Source organism: Salmo trutta, chromosome 29, assembly GCF_901001165.1.
Source record: "Salmo trutta chromosome 29, fSalTru1.1, whole genome shotgun sequence".
NCBI classification, from domain to species: domain Eukaryota; kingdom Metazoa; phylum Chordata; class Actinopteri; order Salmoniformes; family Salmonidae; genus Salmo; species Salmo trutta.
Window position 1 is genome coordinate 712463 of NC_042985.1, and position 16342 is coordinate 728804.

Genomic DNA, 16342 nt, shown 5'->3' on the forward strand with positions numbered 1-16342 from the left:
CAGCGATCGTCACGAGTTCAAAGGTAATCAGAGCAACAACAGACTACTGCAGCGGCTCACATTTGTTTTGAGCGAATGTTGTGCATTATGAAATGGAGCTAAAACTTAGGAGGGTTATGCTTTTGAAATGGTTCTTCTTGTGTAAAAACATGCGCTTAAACTGCCTGCTTCCAAAATGAAGACGCCGCTCTAGAAAAGCTACAAATATACGGTGTATTTCTTGCAGCAAGCTATGACTTATTTCATGTCCTCCCCACTGGTCCACAAGGGCAGGTTATGTCTGTATCACACTATTACATCGAGTACAGCTAGATTCATCAAACTGAAACGTAAGTAAGAGCGTAAATATCTATTGAAACGAATTGTAATTTGAAAGCTGCTTTTGAGATTGATGTGAACATTGCATAGACCTACAGGTAATATGATGGATGAGGATAGTAGCTAGTTACTCAGTAACTTCACCACATGCATTACCTTCTCAGATCAACAGCAAAGAACATTATTCCTTGCTCCAAGGCAAAGGGATGTCCACGGTCTACGTCCAAGCCAAGACAGGACACTCTGGTGGCCTGGGTTTCGAGGACTGTTCTGTAGAGGAGGAGTGGAGGACTCCAAGCAGCAGACGCTAGAGGACCTCACTAAGAACATCAGAGGCAGACAGTACAAGAGGATCATAGTGATGGCCGGGGCTGGGATCAGCACGCCTAGTGGTATCCCAGACTTCAGGTGACAACTGGTATATTTTAAATGCTTGAGGTGCACTTGACCTGTGGGCAGGGTGCGGTTTTGCACTTTTGGGATGATTCCATTGGTTGCATTGTAGTGGATGAAGAAGTTCAATGAAATGCAACCTCAAGTATTTGGAAAGTGTTTGAGATTTTCAGTCAACCCATGTCAGGAAAACAATGAATGCACAGACTTTGTAGGAAACCTTTTTCTCCCTAATTTCCTTGGACAGGTCCCCTGGCAGTGGTCTCTATGACAACCTCCAGCAGTATAATCTTCCTTACGCAGAAGCCATCTTCGAGATCAACTACTTCCATCACAACCCCAACCCTTTCTTTGCCCTGGCCAAAGAGCTGTACCCAGGCAACTACCAACCCAACCTCACACACTATTTCGTACGGCTCCTTCATGACAAGGGCCAGCTCCTCAGAATGTACACGCAGAATATCGACGGCCTGGAGAGACGTAAGTTGATCCTCTAGTATGACCATATTGAAAAACAGTTCAGATAATACACACAGGAGCCTGTCATCTCTCTATCTCACTGTGTTTCACTGTGTGTGTGACTCTAGTGGCAGGAATCCCCCCTGAGAAACTGGTGGAGGCACACGGCTCATTTGCTACTGCTACCTGTACTGTGTGTCTGAGAGACTACAAGGGGGAGGAGCTACGTGTGAGTCGGTTAACTCACACTATTCTCAGAGCATTTCCCTGTTACAACTTATTCATATTATTGAGAAGGTCAATCCATCTAGCTCTGATACTGTCATTTGTGAAAGTTTCTTAAGTTTGAAAGCTAATAGTTTGATGCAGTGGCTTGTTGTTAAAATATATCTAGTTTTGATTTCCTGTATTTCTCCTGTGTGTTTGTCTGCTTCTCCGTCCCTGGTTTAGCCTGATATTATGAAGGGGACAGTCCCTAAGTGTCCCACTTGTAAGGGCGTGGTGAAGCCTGACATTGTCTTCTTTGGGGAGGAGCTACCTCCTCACTACTTCAGCTACCTGAAGGACTTTCCCCAGGCAGACCTCCTCATTATCATGGGTACCTCTCTGGAGGTGAGGAACACTGCTATTAATGTGTTATTAAGATGTTATACACGTTATTTGGCTGTTAGTAAGCTGTTATTCACAGTTATAAACATGTTATAAACCAGTTATTAACACGCTAGTCTCCTGTTATTCACCTGTCAATCAGGCAGGACAGGGTTTCACTCAGTAGTCCAGGGGTCCTATAAAAGATATCTCCGGTGTATGTATGTATGTATGTATGTATGTATGTATGTATGTATGTATGTATGTATGTATATATGTATGTATATATGTATGTATGTATGTATGTATGTATGTATGTATGTATGTATGTATGTATATATGTATATGTATGAATGTATATATTTTTTTTTTTTACTGGAGACTGATAAAAACATGTTGTTCCTTGTCAATACACTAGGTGGAGCCCTTTGCCAGTCTGGCCGGAGCTGTGAGGGACTCTGTCCCTCGCCTGCTTATCAACAGAGACCTGGTGGGGCCCTTCGCTTGGGGGACCCCGCGACACAACGATGTGGCCCAGCTAGGGGATGTGGTCGGTGGAGTGCAGATGCTGGCTGATGCCCTGGGCTGGAACCACTAGCTGGAGGCTCTCATGGCTGCCAATGCTAAGAAGGTTGGTTATGGGAAGTCATATGATTTACACACGTGTCACGTACACATTTAAAACACAAACACACCTAAACCCTGGGTTCTTTGCATTCACTGATTTTCAGAGCATTCAGAGACTTAATATATATCAGGGATTCTTCAAAGTCTGGACAATCCTTGTCCGGCAGGAAAAAATTATTTCTATATTAAAAAAATATATATATTGTTGCGTTATTTGACTTTAAATAATATTTCTCTCAAAACTGTAAAAAATGTATCTGCAGATTTGGTCGACTCAGTCAGATTTGTCTGAAGTCCTAAATGAATCAGGAATGAGCAGGGACAGCTCTACCATAAGGACCCCTTATTCATGTTCTCATTACATGTAGTGCAACAAGGCCAGTCAGGGTCTGGAAAGCTCTCAAATGTTGTTAGAATTAACAAACAATATTGAAATCACTATGGCCACAACCATAAACTGTCAACTCCATCTCCCTGATAGGATATTCATTTTGGTTCAAATATGTTTATTTTAATGAGGTTTTAGAGTCATAAAAGCACCTGAGGAAAAACTAAATTGCTACTTTGTACACCACTTGAATGAATAAAGCTGGAGGCTTTAAATTTTTGTCAACTCCATAATACAAACTCCTCAGATTTTCATATAATGTAAATTCTGTCTAAAAAATCTGATAGATTGATGCTTTTATTTGCAAATTTTGTAATGAATTATTTTCTATATTTTACTAAACGTTTGTTTTGAACTTCTATTTTTAGAGGCAAAAAAAAAAGTCTGTTTTGAGTATTTGTTGTCGACTCCATCAGTGACTTGGCAACTCCGTCACAGATGGCTAACCCCCTTAAGATACGTCGTTCTGAAACATATACTTCAACTATTGAAGTACTTGCTGTGTTAGACCTAAGGGATAATGTTTGCTTTCTACATTTGTTTTATGTTCTGAATGTAGAAAAACATATCAACATGCTAATGAAATGAGCCTGGAGCATTATATAGCGCTATAAAACAAACGGAAGTTTGTAGATTTTAATTTAAGGGACAATCTATGGTAAATAATGAACGACGTGGAAGGTGTGTTCATGGAGTGGAACTGACCTTCCACAGAGTTACATTATTTTCCAAAGAATGTATAGAATCTCGAGTTGATTATCCCTTTTATACCAAAGCTATAATTTTAACATATTTTCCGCTAGGAATGTGTTCATTTTCCGGTAGAAATGTGTTCAACATCCACTGAAGTAGCTAGCGAGTTTACTAGACAGCTTCAGGAGTTGCCATGGTAACCAAACAGACTTGCTAGCTTAGCTAACCAAACCATCAGTCCCAGCTTGCTATTATGAACATCGAATTCAACAATGGCAATCATGTTTTCAATTGGACTTTTGCTTTCAAAAGCAGCTCAAACATAGAACATGTAAGAATGAACTATAGCCAATGAATTCTATCATACCATGTGATATAGGGAAATAATGCACACTCTAGAATGCCCTTCAAGCCAATCAGAAACAAGTATTCAACAATGCCAATGGTATAATTAAGCAATAAGGGTGTGGTATATGGCCAATATACCACAGCTAAGGGCCGTTCTTAGGCAGGACACAATGCGGTGCCAGCCAATCAGCATTCAGATTGGCTGAATTCAGATTGGCTGAAAGCCATGGTGTATATATATACCACGGATATGACTAAACATTTATTTTCACAGCTCTAATTACATTGGTAACCAGTCTATAATAGCAATAAGGCTCCTCTGGGCTCGGTCCAGGCACTCCGGGTTGCGTCGTTTTTAAACACTTGTTGAACAATAAACGTAAAAATGTAATGTCTTTTAAGGTGTCTGATGGTGTTGACTTCATTTGTAATATTAAGAAAAATATTTGCGAAAAAAGTTTATTTCCTCATCTTTCAAGAATCCTGATGTATTATAATGTATGCCATTGAGCAGATGTTTTTATCCAAAGTGACTTAGTCATGCGTACATCCATTTTACATACGTGTGGTCCTGGGAATCAAGCAGCACTATCCTGGAGTTGCACTGAGCTACGAAGGACCACTTAAAAATATAAATTCAACCTCACTATGTGGATTTTGTGTTTCTTTTTTAATTTGCAGGCTACAGAGAAGGAGGAATGAGATGGTCAGTGTCTTTAAGATACCATTCAGAATGCCTCACTGCTGCAGTCCACCTCAGTCCACCTGCCTCATAGCTCAGGACTACAGCAGAGTGTCTACTCAGCAGAGAATCTAGAATTAAATGAACTCTCTTCAACAGACTTTGATCCACACACCGGTCAATCAGCACAACACAGAGACAGCAATGGTTTCCTGTCTGGCTTTTGGAGGAAGATGTTTAGTACAAATTGGGAATGTATTGGGTTGGTTAATTTATTATATTTATTAGTCTTCTGTGAAATGTGTAAATATCTTGAGATATTCTTTTATGCTTTTTATTCTGTCTCATGTACAGTTTTTGCAGTAAATAATTACCGTAAAGATCCGTACAGAGCTGGTTTTGTTGTCAATGTCATCGACCAGACCTGCAGACCATGATGCTGCTAATGATCTTGGCACTTCGAAACCAAATCAGCTACTCTGTTTTGTCAGTCACAAGAGATTATGCTGCTAATAAAGCTGAGCAACAATTGGAACTCTTTGTGTGTGTGTGTGTGTGTGTGTGTGTGTGTGTGTGTCCATGTGGCCACCAGATGGAGCTAAAGTACAGTATTGTGAACTCCGTTCAGCCCTCTTGAACTCAAATAGGTCATTGACAGGGGTGGTTCTGGGGACAGGGGGGGCCAGTGTCCCTGCGGACCCCCTTGAGGCCCCCCTAAATGTGGAGTATGAAATCATTTTTACATAACAAATTTTTGCTATGGTTCTTTTTTTACATCCGTTATTAGACAGTGGCAACGCGGAACACTAATGATTATGAACATGGTCTTTTGCCTGCTAATGCCTGCAATGTAGTGAAGAAAACGATATGACAACAATAACGTCTAATGTAACTGGCCCCTCTAACAGTACAACTGGCCCCAGCTTGGCCAGTTGAAATGGTCTAGAACCGCCACTGGTCATTGATTCATTAAATGGAATTCAATCAATGCAGTTATACTTTGTTTAAGGTCAAATCTATTGACCTGTGAACTTCCTAATGGACAATGCTGCTGAAAGTCACAGGATGAGGACAATGGTAGATCTTCCAGGGCTATGGCTATGGCTACCCCCCCCCCCCCCCCCCCCCCCCCCCGCTCCCAACGTGAGTACACACACGAGATGGTCATACTACAGGACACTTTGAAATGCCCTTCCATGGCTTCCACCCTGCATCACAGCCTTGACTACCTGTCACACCCCATCCTTATGTTAAATAACACCATTAATAATTTAACTTGTTTCTATACTGTCCTGACAGGTTTGCATCAAAGAGATGCACATTGGGTACGAAAAGATGTCAGATTCTCTCAATAGTAGTAGGTGATTGGACCGAGGCAATGAGAAACTTAACTAGCTCATAAATACCTCTAGATAGAAGGTTAGTCACACTACAGTGGATTCATTTTACTGACAGAAGTTGACATTTGGTCAGTCTTGATACAAAATATTGAACAGAAATACAATGATTCATTGGATCAGTATAAAACTTTGCACATTCACTGCTGCCATCTAGTGGCCAAAATCTAAATTGGACCTGGGCTGGAATAATACATCATGGCCTTTCTCTTGCATTTCAAAGATGATGGTAAAAAATAATACAAAAGAACGGTTGTTTTTTTTCTTTGTATTATCAGATTTATATTCTCCTACATTCCTTTCACATTTCCACAAACTTCAAAGTGTTTCCTTTCAAATGGTACCAAGAATATGTATATCTTTGCTTCAGGGCCTGAGCTACAGGAAGTTAGATTTGGGTATGTCATTTTAGAAGAAAATAGAAAAAAGTGAGCGGATCCTTAAGAGGTTATTCTGTTATGCTCCACAGCCGTTAGAATGAGTTTAATCTGTGTTGTAGTCCACAGCCGTTAGAATGAGTTTAATCTGTGTTGTAGTCCACAGCCGTTAGAATGAATTTAATCTGTGTTGTAGTCCACAGCCGTTAGAATGAGTTTAATCTGTGTTGTAGTCCACAGCCGTTAGAATGAGTTTAATCTGTGTTGTAGTCCACAGCCGTTAGAATGAGTTTAATATGTGTTGTAGTCCACAGTCATTAGAATGAGTTTAATCTGTGTTGTAGTCCACAGCCGTTAGAATGAGTTTAATATGTGTTGTAGTCCACAGTCGTTAGAATGAGTTTAATCTGTGTTGTAGTCCACAGCCGTTAGAATGAGTTTAATATGTGTTGAAGTCCACAGCCGTTAGAATGAGTTTAATCTGTGTTGTAGTCCACAGCCGTTAGAATGAGTTTAATCTGTGTTGTAGTCCACAGCCGTTAGAATGAGTTTAATCTGTGTTGTAGTCCACAGCCGTTAGAATGAGTTTAATCTGTGTTGTAGTCCACAGCCTTTAGAATGAGTTTAATATGTGTTGTAGTCCACAGCCGTTAGAATGAGTTTAATATGTGTTGTAGTCCACAGCCGTTAGAATGAGTTTAATATGTGTTGTAGTCCACAGCCGTTAGAATTAGTTTAACCTGTGTTGTAGTCCACAGCCGTTAGAATGAGTTTAATCTGTGTTGTAGTCCACAGCCGTTAGAATGAGTTTAATCTGTGTTGTAGTCCACAGTCATTAGATTGAGTTTAATCTGTGTTGTAGTCCACAGTCATTAGAATGAGTTTAATCTGTGTTGTAGCACACAGCCATTAGATTGAGTTTAATCTATGTTGTAGCCCACAGCCATTACGTTATTGGCTGCTAACAGTATTGATTGTCACACATAATGAAGGTACTGATGTTGCCCTGCTCACTGAAACACACGCCAACAGAAGACCTCAATCTGTTGTAATCAATAGAGATTGTGTGTCCATTTTGTGAGTTATAATTGTATTTCTGCGTTGGTAGGACCACCATCATCTCCTGTAGGGTGGTTAAATGACACAGAGGCTGACAGAGACATGGAGCTGAATATAGAAACACAGAATCACTAGGATATGTGTAGTAACTGACCCAGTAAACTGCTACCAATATGATAGAATGATGTAATAACTGACCCAGTAAACTACTACCAATAGAATGATGTAATAACTGACCCAGTAAACTACTACCAATATGATAGAATAATGTAATAACTGACCCAGTAAACTGCTGCCAATATGATAGAATGATGTAATAACTGACCCAGTAGACTACTACCAATATGATAGAATGATGTAATAACTGACCCAGTAAACTACTACCAATAGAATAATGTAATAACTGACCCAGTAGACTACTACCAATATGATGTAATAACTGACCCAGTAAACTACTACCAATATGATAGAATAATGTAATAACTGACCCAGTAAACTACTACCAATATGATAGAATGATGTAATAACTGACCCAGTAAACTACTACCAATATGATGTAATAACTGACCCAGTAAACTACTACCAATATGATAGAATGATGTAATAACTGACCCAGTAGACTACTACCAATATTATAGAATAATGTAATAACTGACCCAGTAAACTACTACCAGTATGGTAGAATAATGTAATAACTGACCCAGTAGACTACTACCAATATGATAGAATAATGTAATAACTGACCCAGTAGACTACTACCAATATGATAGAATAATGTAATAACTGACCCAGTAAACTACTACCAATATGATAGAATAATGTAATAACTGACCCAGTAAACTACTACCAATATGATAGAATGATGTAATAACTGACCCAGTAAACTACTACCAATATGATAGAATAATGTAATAACTGACCCAGTAGCATCCTGATGTAAACTACTACCAATATGATAGAGTAGCATACACAGTTTACATACACCTTAGCCAAATACATTTAAACTCTGTTTTTCACAATTCCTGACATTTAATCCTAGTACAAATTCCCTGTCTTAGGTCAATTAGGCTCACTGCTTTATTTTAAGAATGTGAAATGTCAGAAAAATAGCAGAGAAAATGATTTATTTCAGCTTTAATTTCTTTAATCACATTCCCAGTGGGTCTGAAGTTTACAGACACTCAATTAGTATTTGGTAGCATTGCCTTTAAATTGTTCCACTTGGGTCAAATTTTTCGGGTAGCCTTCCACAAGCTTCCCACAATAAGTTGGGTGAATTTTGGCTCATTCCTCCTGACAGAGCTGGTGTAACAGAGTCAGGTTTGTAGGTCTCCTTGCTCGCACACGCTTTTCAGTTCTGCCCACACATTTTCTATGGGATTGAGGTCAGGGCTTTGTGATGGCCACTCTAATACCTTGACTTTGTTGTCCTTAAGCCATTTTGCCACAACTTTGGAAGTGTGCTTGGGGTCATTGTCCATTTGGAAGACCCATTTACTACCAAAATTAAACTTCCTGACTGATGTCTTGAGATGTTGCTTCAATATATCCCCATAATTTTCCTGCCTTATGATGCCAGCTATTTTGTGAAGTGCACCAGTCCCTCCTGCAGCAAAGTACCCCACAACATGATGCGGCCTCCCCCGTGCTTCACATTTGGGATGGTGTTCTTCGGGCTTGCACGCCTCCCCCTTTTTCCTCCAAACATAACGATGGTCATTATGGCCAAAAAGTTATATTTTTGTTTCATTAGACCAGAGGACATTTCTGAAAAAAGTATGATCTTTGTGACCATGTGCAGTTGCAAACCGTAGTCTGGCTTTTTAATTGCGGATTGGAGCAGTGGCTTCTTCCTTGCTGAGCGGCCTTTCAGGTTATGTCGATATAGGACTCGTTTTACTGTGGATATAGATACTTTTGTACCTGTTTCCTCCAGCATCTTCACAAGGTCCTTTGCTGTTGTTCTGGATTGATTTGCACTATTCGCACCAAAGTACGTTCATATCTAGGAGACAGAACGCGTCTTCTCCTGAGCGGTATGACGGCTGCGTGGTCCCATAGTGTTTATACTTGCGTACTATTGTTTGTACAGATGAACGTGGTACCTTCAGGCATTTGGAAATTACTCCCAAGGATGAACCGGACTTGTGGAGGTCTACAATTTGTTTTCTGAGGTCTTGGCTGATTTCTTTTGATTTTCCCATGATGTCAAGCAAAGAGGCAATGAGTTTGAAGGTAGGCCTTGAAATACATCCACAGGTACACCTCCAAATGACTCAAATGATGTCAATTAGCTTATCAGAAGCTTCTAAAGCCATGACATAATTTTCTGGAATTTTCCAAGCTGTTTGAAGGCACAGTCAACTTGATGTATGTAAACTTCTGACCCATTGGAATTGTGATACAGTGAATTATTAGTGAAATAATCTGTTTGTAAACAATTGTTGGAAACAAAAATGACATATCATGCACAAAGTAGATGTCCTAACCGACTTGCCAAAATTATAGTTTGTTAACAAGAAATTTGTGGAGTGGTTGAAAAACAAGTTTTAATGACGCCAACCTAAGTGTATGTAAACTTCCGACTTCAACTGTATTTGTCTGTCTGTTGAAGGTACTGAAATACTTTATCAGGGAAAAAATATACTATTTCAGAGTTCTTTCAAGCATTGAATTATAGACTCGAATTACAAAATGGTGTCTTATTCATACAAGTGAAAGTTGAGACTTTATGTGAGAAGGAAAGTGAAACTGTAAAAAACCCTCATCTGGATCAGAAGGATGACAGGCCAGTGGTCAACACCCCTCAACTGTAAAAAACCCTCATCTGGATCAGAAGGATGAGAGGCCAGTGGTCAACACCCCTCTTCATCTGGATCAGAAGGATGACAGGCCAGTGGTCAACACCCCTCTTCATCTGGATCGGAAGGATGACAGGCCAGTGGTCAACACCCCTCTTCATCTGGATCGGAAGGATGACAGGCCAGTGGTCAACACCCCTCTTCATCTCGAACGGAAGGATGACAGGCCAGTGGTCAACACCCCTCTTCATCTGGATCGGAAGGATGACAGGCCAGTGGTCAACACCCCTCTTCATCTGGATCGGAAGGATGACAGGCCAGTGGTCAACACCCCTCTTCATCTCGAACGGAAGGATGACAGGCCAGTGGTCAACACCCCTCTTCATCTGAATCGGAAGGATGACAGGCCAGTGGTCAACACCCCTCTTCATCTGGATCAGAAGGATGACAGGCCAGTGGTCAACACCCCTCTTCATCTGGATCAGAAGGATGACAGGCCAGTGGTCAACACCCCTCTTCATCTGAATCAGAAGGATGACAGACCAGTGGTCAACACCCCTCTTCATCTGGATCAGAAGGATGACAGGCCAGTGGTCAACACCCCTCTTCATCTGAATCAGAAGGATGACAGACCAGTGGTCAACACCCCTCTTCATCTGGATCGGAAGGATGACAGGCCAGTGGTCAACACCCCTCTTCATCTGGATCGGAAGCATGACAGGCCAGTGGTCAACACCCCTCTTCATCTGGATCGGAAGGATGACAGGCCAGTGGTCAACACCCCTCTTCATCTGGATCAGAAGGATGACAGGCCAGTGGTCAACACCCCTCTTCATCTGGATCAGAAGGATGACGGGTCAATGGTCAAAACAAATGTACTGGAAGAGTGAATGTGTTTGTTTTCCTGTCAGACAGATTGGTTCTATGCTTCAGATGGTATATTTCATCTTAAAGTCCATAGCATCAAAAAGGACTAAACACACTTTGTCTCTGCCACTGATAATTGTTTGCTGCGTATGCAGAGAGCAAAGTAAAAGCACATGAGAGAGAGACAGTACCGCATTATACAGACAGTATATACTGTATGAGGAGGTTTGGACTTTGTTAAAGCAGTATCTTGTAGTTTCATGTATGGTGTCCATATTAGGACAGCCTCAGCGAGCGCCTATTCAGTTCAATGAAAGAGAGGGTATAGGCTTGCATACAAAGTTGACAGACTCCAATATTGTCCTTTTGCCATTATTTTTATATATTGTGTTCTTGCAGCAGCAGAGGAAAAAACTTAACACACAGGAGAAGAGCTTATTCAACCTGTTCATTATAGGGCTGGTTGTTGAATGTTGATGATCAGTATTGATCAGTCATGTCAGGGGAAAGTAGGCTCTATTCTGTTCGACTGCTATGTTCTACTCTGTTCTGTTCTGTTCTACTCTGTTCCACTCTAATCTGTTCTACTTTGTTCTGTTCTAAATGTCTGCTGAACTGTTCAATGCCATGCTTTAGGGAGGGCAGAGGGGCCAGATATTATGGGGTGTTTGTTGGTGTCAAGTAGTGACCCAATCAGTTCTTTAAAATCCATCTTCAGCTGCTCTAAACTGCCCTTCATAATGTCATTCCACCCCACATGAACCATTACAGTGTCAGCCCCCCCGGGAATCAACCTGGTGTTATCCTGAACTTTGACCCCACATGAACCATGACAGTATCAGCCCCAGGTGACTGACTCACGGCCTTGGGAATCAACCTGGTAATATCCACAAAGTCTTTGACCCCAGGTACAGATAAATACCTCACCATCGAACTCCCTATCATAATAGCCAGAATGATCTGTCCTCTGCCGTGTCTCGATGCTGATTGCGAGGCCAGAGCCACAGTGCTCACCTGAGAAGACGGCTGTTGCGACGCCGGCTGCATGCAGGCCACGTCAGCCAAAAGGTACAGAGCTCTGATCCAGAGAGCACGGCCCAGCGGAGGGGGTCCAGCGGAGGGGGGTCCAGCAGAGAGGGGTCCAGCGGAGGGGGTCCAGCGGAGGTGGGTCCAGCGGAGGTGGGTCCAGCGGAGGGGGGTCCAGCGGAGGTGGGTCCAGCGGAGGTGGGTCCAGCGGAGGGGGTCCAGGCTGTGCTCAGGCAGTTGATTGACTAGGACAGGGAGAGGTAGCTGGAGGGACAGCCATGGAGGGAACATCCAAGTCCCCGGCAGAAGACAGCTGGTACAGGGGCTCAAAGCTATTTGAAAGTCTTACGTCCAGACGAGGGGGAAGAAAGCAGGCACACCGAGAATGATTCTTCTCCTTCTTTCTGGTTCCAACACGCATCAGCCGATGTCACTAAGTGATATACAGAAACCCAGCCTAAAACCACAAACAGCAATGCAGATGTAGAAGCACGGTGGCTAGCATCCATTTACGCTCATCTGGAGTCGAGCAATGAGCAGCCATTTTCTGGTTCAAGCTAGTAGAGGGGTGCAGTGACGGAGTACAGTGTATACAGTGATCTGCTACTGGTATATAGTACTGGTACTCCCTGTATATAGTACTGGTACTCCCTGTATATAGTACTGGTACTCCCTGTATATAATACTGGTACTCCCTGTACATAGTACTGGTACTCCCTGTATATAATACTGGTACTCCCTGTACATAGTACTGGTACTCCCTGTATATAGTACTGGTTCTCCCTGTATATAGTACTGGTACTCCCTGTATTTAGTACTGGTTCTCCCTGTATATAATACTGGTACTTCCTGTATATAGTACTGGTACTCCCTGTATATAGCACTTGTACTCCCTGTATATAATACTGGTACTCCCTGTACATAGTACTGGTACTCCCTGTATATAGTACTGGTACTCCCTGTATATAGTACTGGTACTCCCTGTATATAATACTGGTACTCCCTGTACATAGTACTGGTACTCCCTGTATATAATACTGGTACTCCCTGTACATAGTACTGGTACTCCCTGTATATAGTATTGGTATTCCCTGTACATAGTACTGGTACTCCCTGTATATCATACTGGTACTCCCTGTACATAGTACTGGTACTCCCTGTATATAGTACTGGTACTCCCTGTATTTAGTACTGGTTCTCCCTGTATATAATACTGGTACTTCCTGTATATAGTACTGGTACTCCCTGTATATAGCACTTGTACTCCCTGTATATAGTATTGGTATTCCCTGTACATAGTACTGGTACTCCCTGTATATAGTACTGGTACTCCCTGTATTTAGTACTGGTTCTCCCTGTATATAATACTGGTACTTCCTGTATATAGTACTGGTACTCCCTGTATATAGCACTTGTACTCCCTGTATATAGTATTGGTATTCCCTGTACATAGTACTGGTACTCCCTGTATAGAGTACTGGTATTCCCTGTATATAGTACTGGCACTCCCTGTATATAGCTCCACATTGATCTGGTACTGGTACTCCCTGTATATAGCTCCACAGTGATCTGGTACTCCCTGTATATAGCTCCACATTGATCTGGTACTGGTACTCCCTGTATATAGCTCCACAGTGATCTGGTACTGGTACTCCCTGTATATAGCTCCACAGTGATCTGGTACTGGTACTCCCTGTATATAGCTCCACATTGATCTGGTACTTCCTGTATATAGCTCCACAGTGACCTGGTACTTCCTGTATATAGCTCCACATTGATCTGTTACTGGTACTTCCTGTACATAGCTCCACATTGATCTGGTACTGGTACTTCCTGTATATAGCTCCATAGTTATCTGGTACTGGTACTTCCTGTATATAGCTCCATAGTGATCTGGTACTGGTACTTCCTGTATATAGCTCCACAGTGATCTGGTACTTCCTGTATATAGCTCCACAGTGATCTGGTAATTCATGTATATAGCTCCACAGTGATCTGGTACTTCCTGTATATAGCTCCACAGTGATCTGGTACTTCCTGTATATAGCTCCACAGTGATCTGGTACTGGTACTTCCTGTATATAGCTCCACAGTGATCTGGTACTGGTACTTCCTGTATATAGCTCCACAGTGATCTGGTACTTCCTGTATATAGCACCATTCTTGTGTATTTTATTTTATTCCTCTTGTGTTACAATGTATTCATTTTGTTTTTACTCTGCATCATAAGGGAGGGCTCTGAAATTAAGCATTTCACAGTAAAATCTGTTGTATTCAGCGCATGTGACAAATAACATTTTATTTGATAGTGCCCATAGGGCTGTGGTCAAATGGAGTGCACTATAAATAGGGGACATTTGGGATACACACTAACACCCTAACAAAGTGGAACTAAAAGGAATCCTTTCACACAGATGAATAATGCAACATTCCATTTCCAAGTCACAATGTCATGACAACCATCGTCATGATCACTCACCTGTCAATCAGAGATGAGTGACACTCAGCTGTCCAGTCCAGAGGGAAGCCCACTCATCCTTACTCATTTAATCTGGATTAGCTTCTGTTGGATCATCGTCCCGCTCCACTTTACTGCTGAACAAACCGTATGTTAATCTAACCGTGGAAATTGAATGACAACCGTCATTCCCATCCACGTTTAAAGACTCTCTCAACCTCAACAGATTGCCTTCCATGTCACGCCCTGACCTTAGAGATCCCTTTTATTCTCTACTTGGTTAGGTCAGGGTGTGACTAGGGTGGGCAATCTATGTTTTCTATTTCTTTGTTGGCCGGGTATGGTTCCCAATCAGAGGCAGCTGTCTATCAATGTCTCTGATTGGGGATCATACTTAGGCAGCCTTTTTTCCACCTTTAGTTTGTGGGATTGTGTTTTTGGTACTGTGCTGTGTAACCCTACTGAACGTTACATTTCGTTTGTATTTGTTTTGTTTCGGTGTTCATTGAATAAAGAAAGATGTACGTCCACCACGCTGAACCTTGGTCCACCACGCTGAACCTTGGACACCTGGTTATGGAGATAGAGGGATACACTCTATCTCCAAACCGTAAAACTTTGTACGGTTTGGAGCGAGCAGTCGCACTACGCTTCACTCCACAGGTAATATTACACTTCACTACATTACAACGGTTTAATTTGTTTGATCCGAGCAATTATTTTCTTTTCTTAGCTAGCTACATAGCCGTCTTTGTATCAAAGATAATCGTGTAGCTTAGAGTAATTATCGAAGTTAGCTATCTTCGTCCTCCTAACGTAGTCATCACTGCTAGCTAGCTAGTCAACACTGCTAGCTAGCCAACCAGCCAACTTCCACCGACTAGCTGCACTATCTATTACATTACAACGGAACGACTTGACTAGTGTAGTGTTAGTGAGCCAGCTACTTAGTTGTCTTTGCATCTAAGATAATTGTGTAGTTTAGAGTAATTATTAGTAAGTAGCCAGCCGCGACGCCAGACGTAGTCAACACACCTAGTCATCATTAATCCACTGCTAGCTAGCTAGCCAACAGCTAGCCAACCGTTACCGACTAGCAGCGCTGTAGATACCAATACTTTACAACGGAACGATTTGACTAGTGCAGTGTTGGCTAGCTAGCTACATAGTTGTCTTTGTCATAGCTTGATAATTGTGTAGTTTAGTAATTACCGAGGTTAGCTAGCCAGCTATTGCCGTCCCCCGCGACGCCATTTTTCCAAACCCAGCCAACTAGTAACACTGTAGAAACTAAAATACATTACAAAGGAACGTCTTGATTAGTGTTATGTTAGCTAGCTACAAAGTTGCTTTTGTATCATGACAAGGTGTAGTACTGAAACTATCGAGGTCACCTAGCCAGCTACACCTAGCCAGCTACACGGTCAAACAAAGTCAACAACGCAGCCACTGCTAGCTAGCCTACTCCACCAGCCAGCAGTACTGTATCATTTTCGTCATTTTAGTCAATAGATTTTTTGCAACGTAAGCTTAACTTTCTGAACATCTGAGACGTGTAGTCCACTTGTCATTCCAATCTCCTTTGCATTAGCGTAGCCTCTTCTGTAGCTTGTCAACTATGTGTCTGTCTATCCCTGTTCTCTCCCCTCTGCACAGGCCATACAAACGCTTCACACCGCGTGCCACTCTAACCTGGTGGTCCCAGCGCGCACGACCCACGTGGAGTTCCAGGTCTCCGGCAGCCTCTGGAACTGCCGGTCTGCGGCCAACAAGGCTGAGTTCATCTCAGCCTATGCTACCCTCCAGTCCCTAGACTTCCTGGCGCTGACGGAAACATGGATCACCACAGATAACACTGCTA

The 16342-nt window shown here is 42.0% G+C and overlaps 1 protein-coding gene across 1 annotated transcript; it reads left to right on the forward strand.

The window, feature by feature from the left end:
• The first annotated feature begins 8 nt into the window (after window positions 1-8).
• Window positions 9-5031, forward strand: LOC115166719 (NAD-dependent protein deacetylase sirtuin-3). The gene is made up of 7 exons (XM_029720436.1): window positions 9-329; window positions 483-726; window positions 959-1191; window positions 1299-1399; window positions 1621-1782; window positions 2177-2389; window positions 4496-5031. The coding sequence occupies exons 1-6, from the start codon at window positions 233-235 to the stop codon at window positions 2354-2356; spliced, it is 1017 nt and encodes a 338-aa protein (XP_029576296.1). The 5' UTR covers window positions 9-232; the 3' UTR covers window positions 2357-2389; window positions 4496-5031.
• The last annotated feature ends 11311 nt before the right edge of the window (window positions 5032-16342 follow it).

What these genes read in the sequence shown, in the direction of transcription:
- LOC115166719 (XM_029720436.1), top strand. Translation starts at nt 233, where the DNA reads ATGACTTATTTCATGTCCTCCCCACTGGTCCACAAGGGCAGGTTATGT. An exon ending in TAGATTCATCAAACTGAAAC is followed by an intron (nt 330 to 482) that starts GTAAGTAAGAGC and finishes TTACCTTCTCAG; the next exon opens with ATCAACAGCAAAGAACATTA. An exon ending in TATCGACGGCCTGGAGAGAC is followed by an intron (nt 1,192 to 1,298) that starts GTAAGTTGATCC and finishes GTGTGACTCTAG; the next exon opens with TGGCAGGAATCCCCCCTGAG.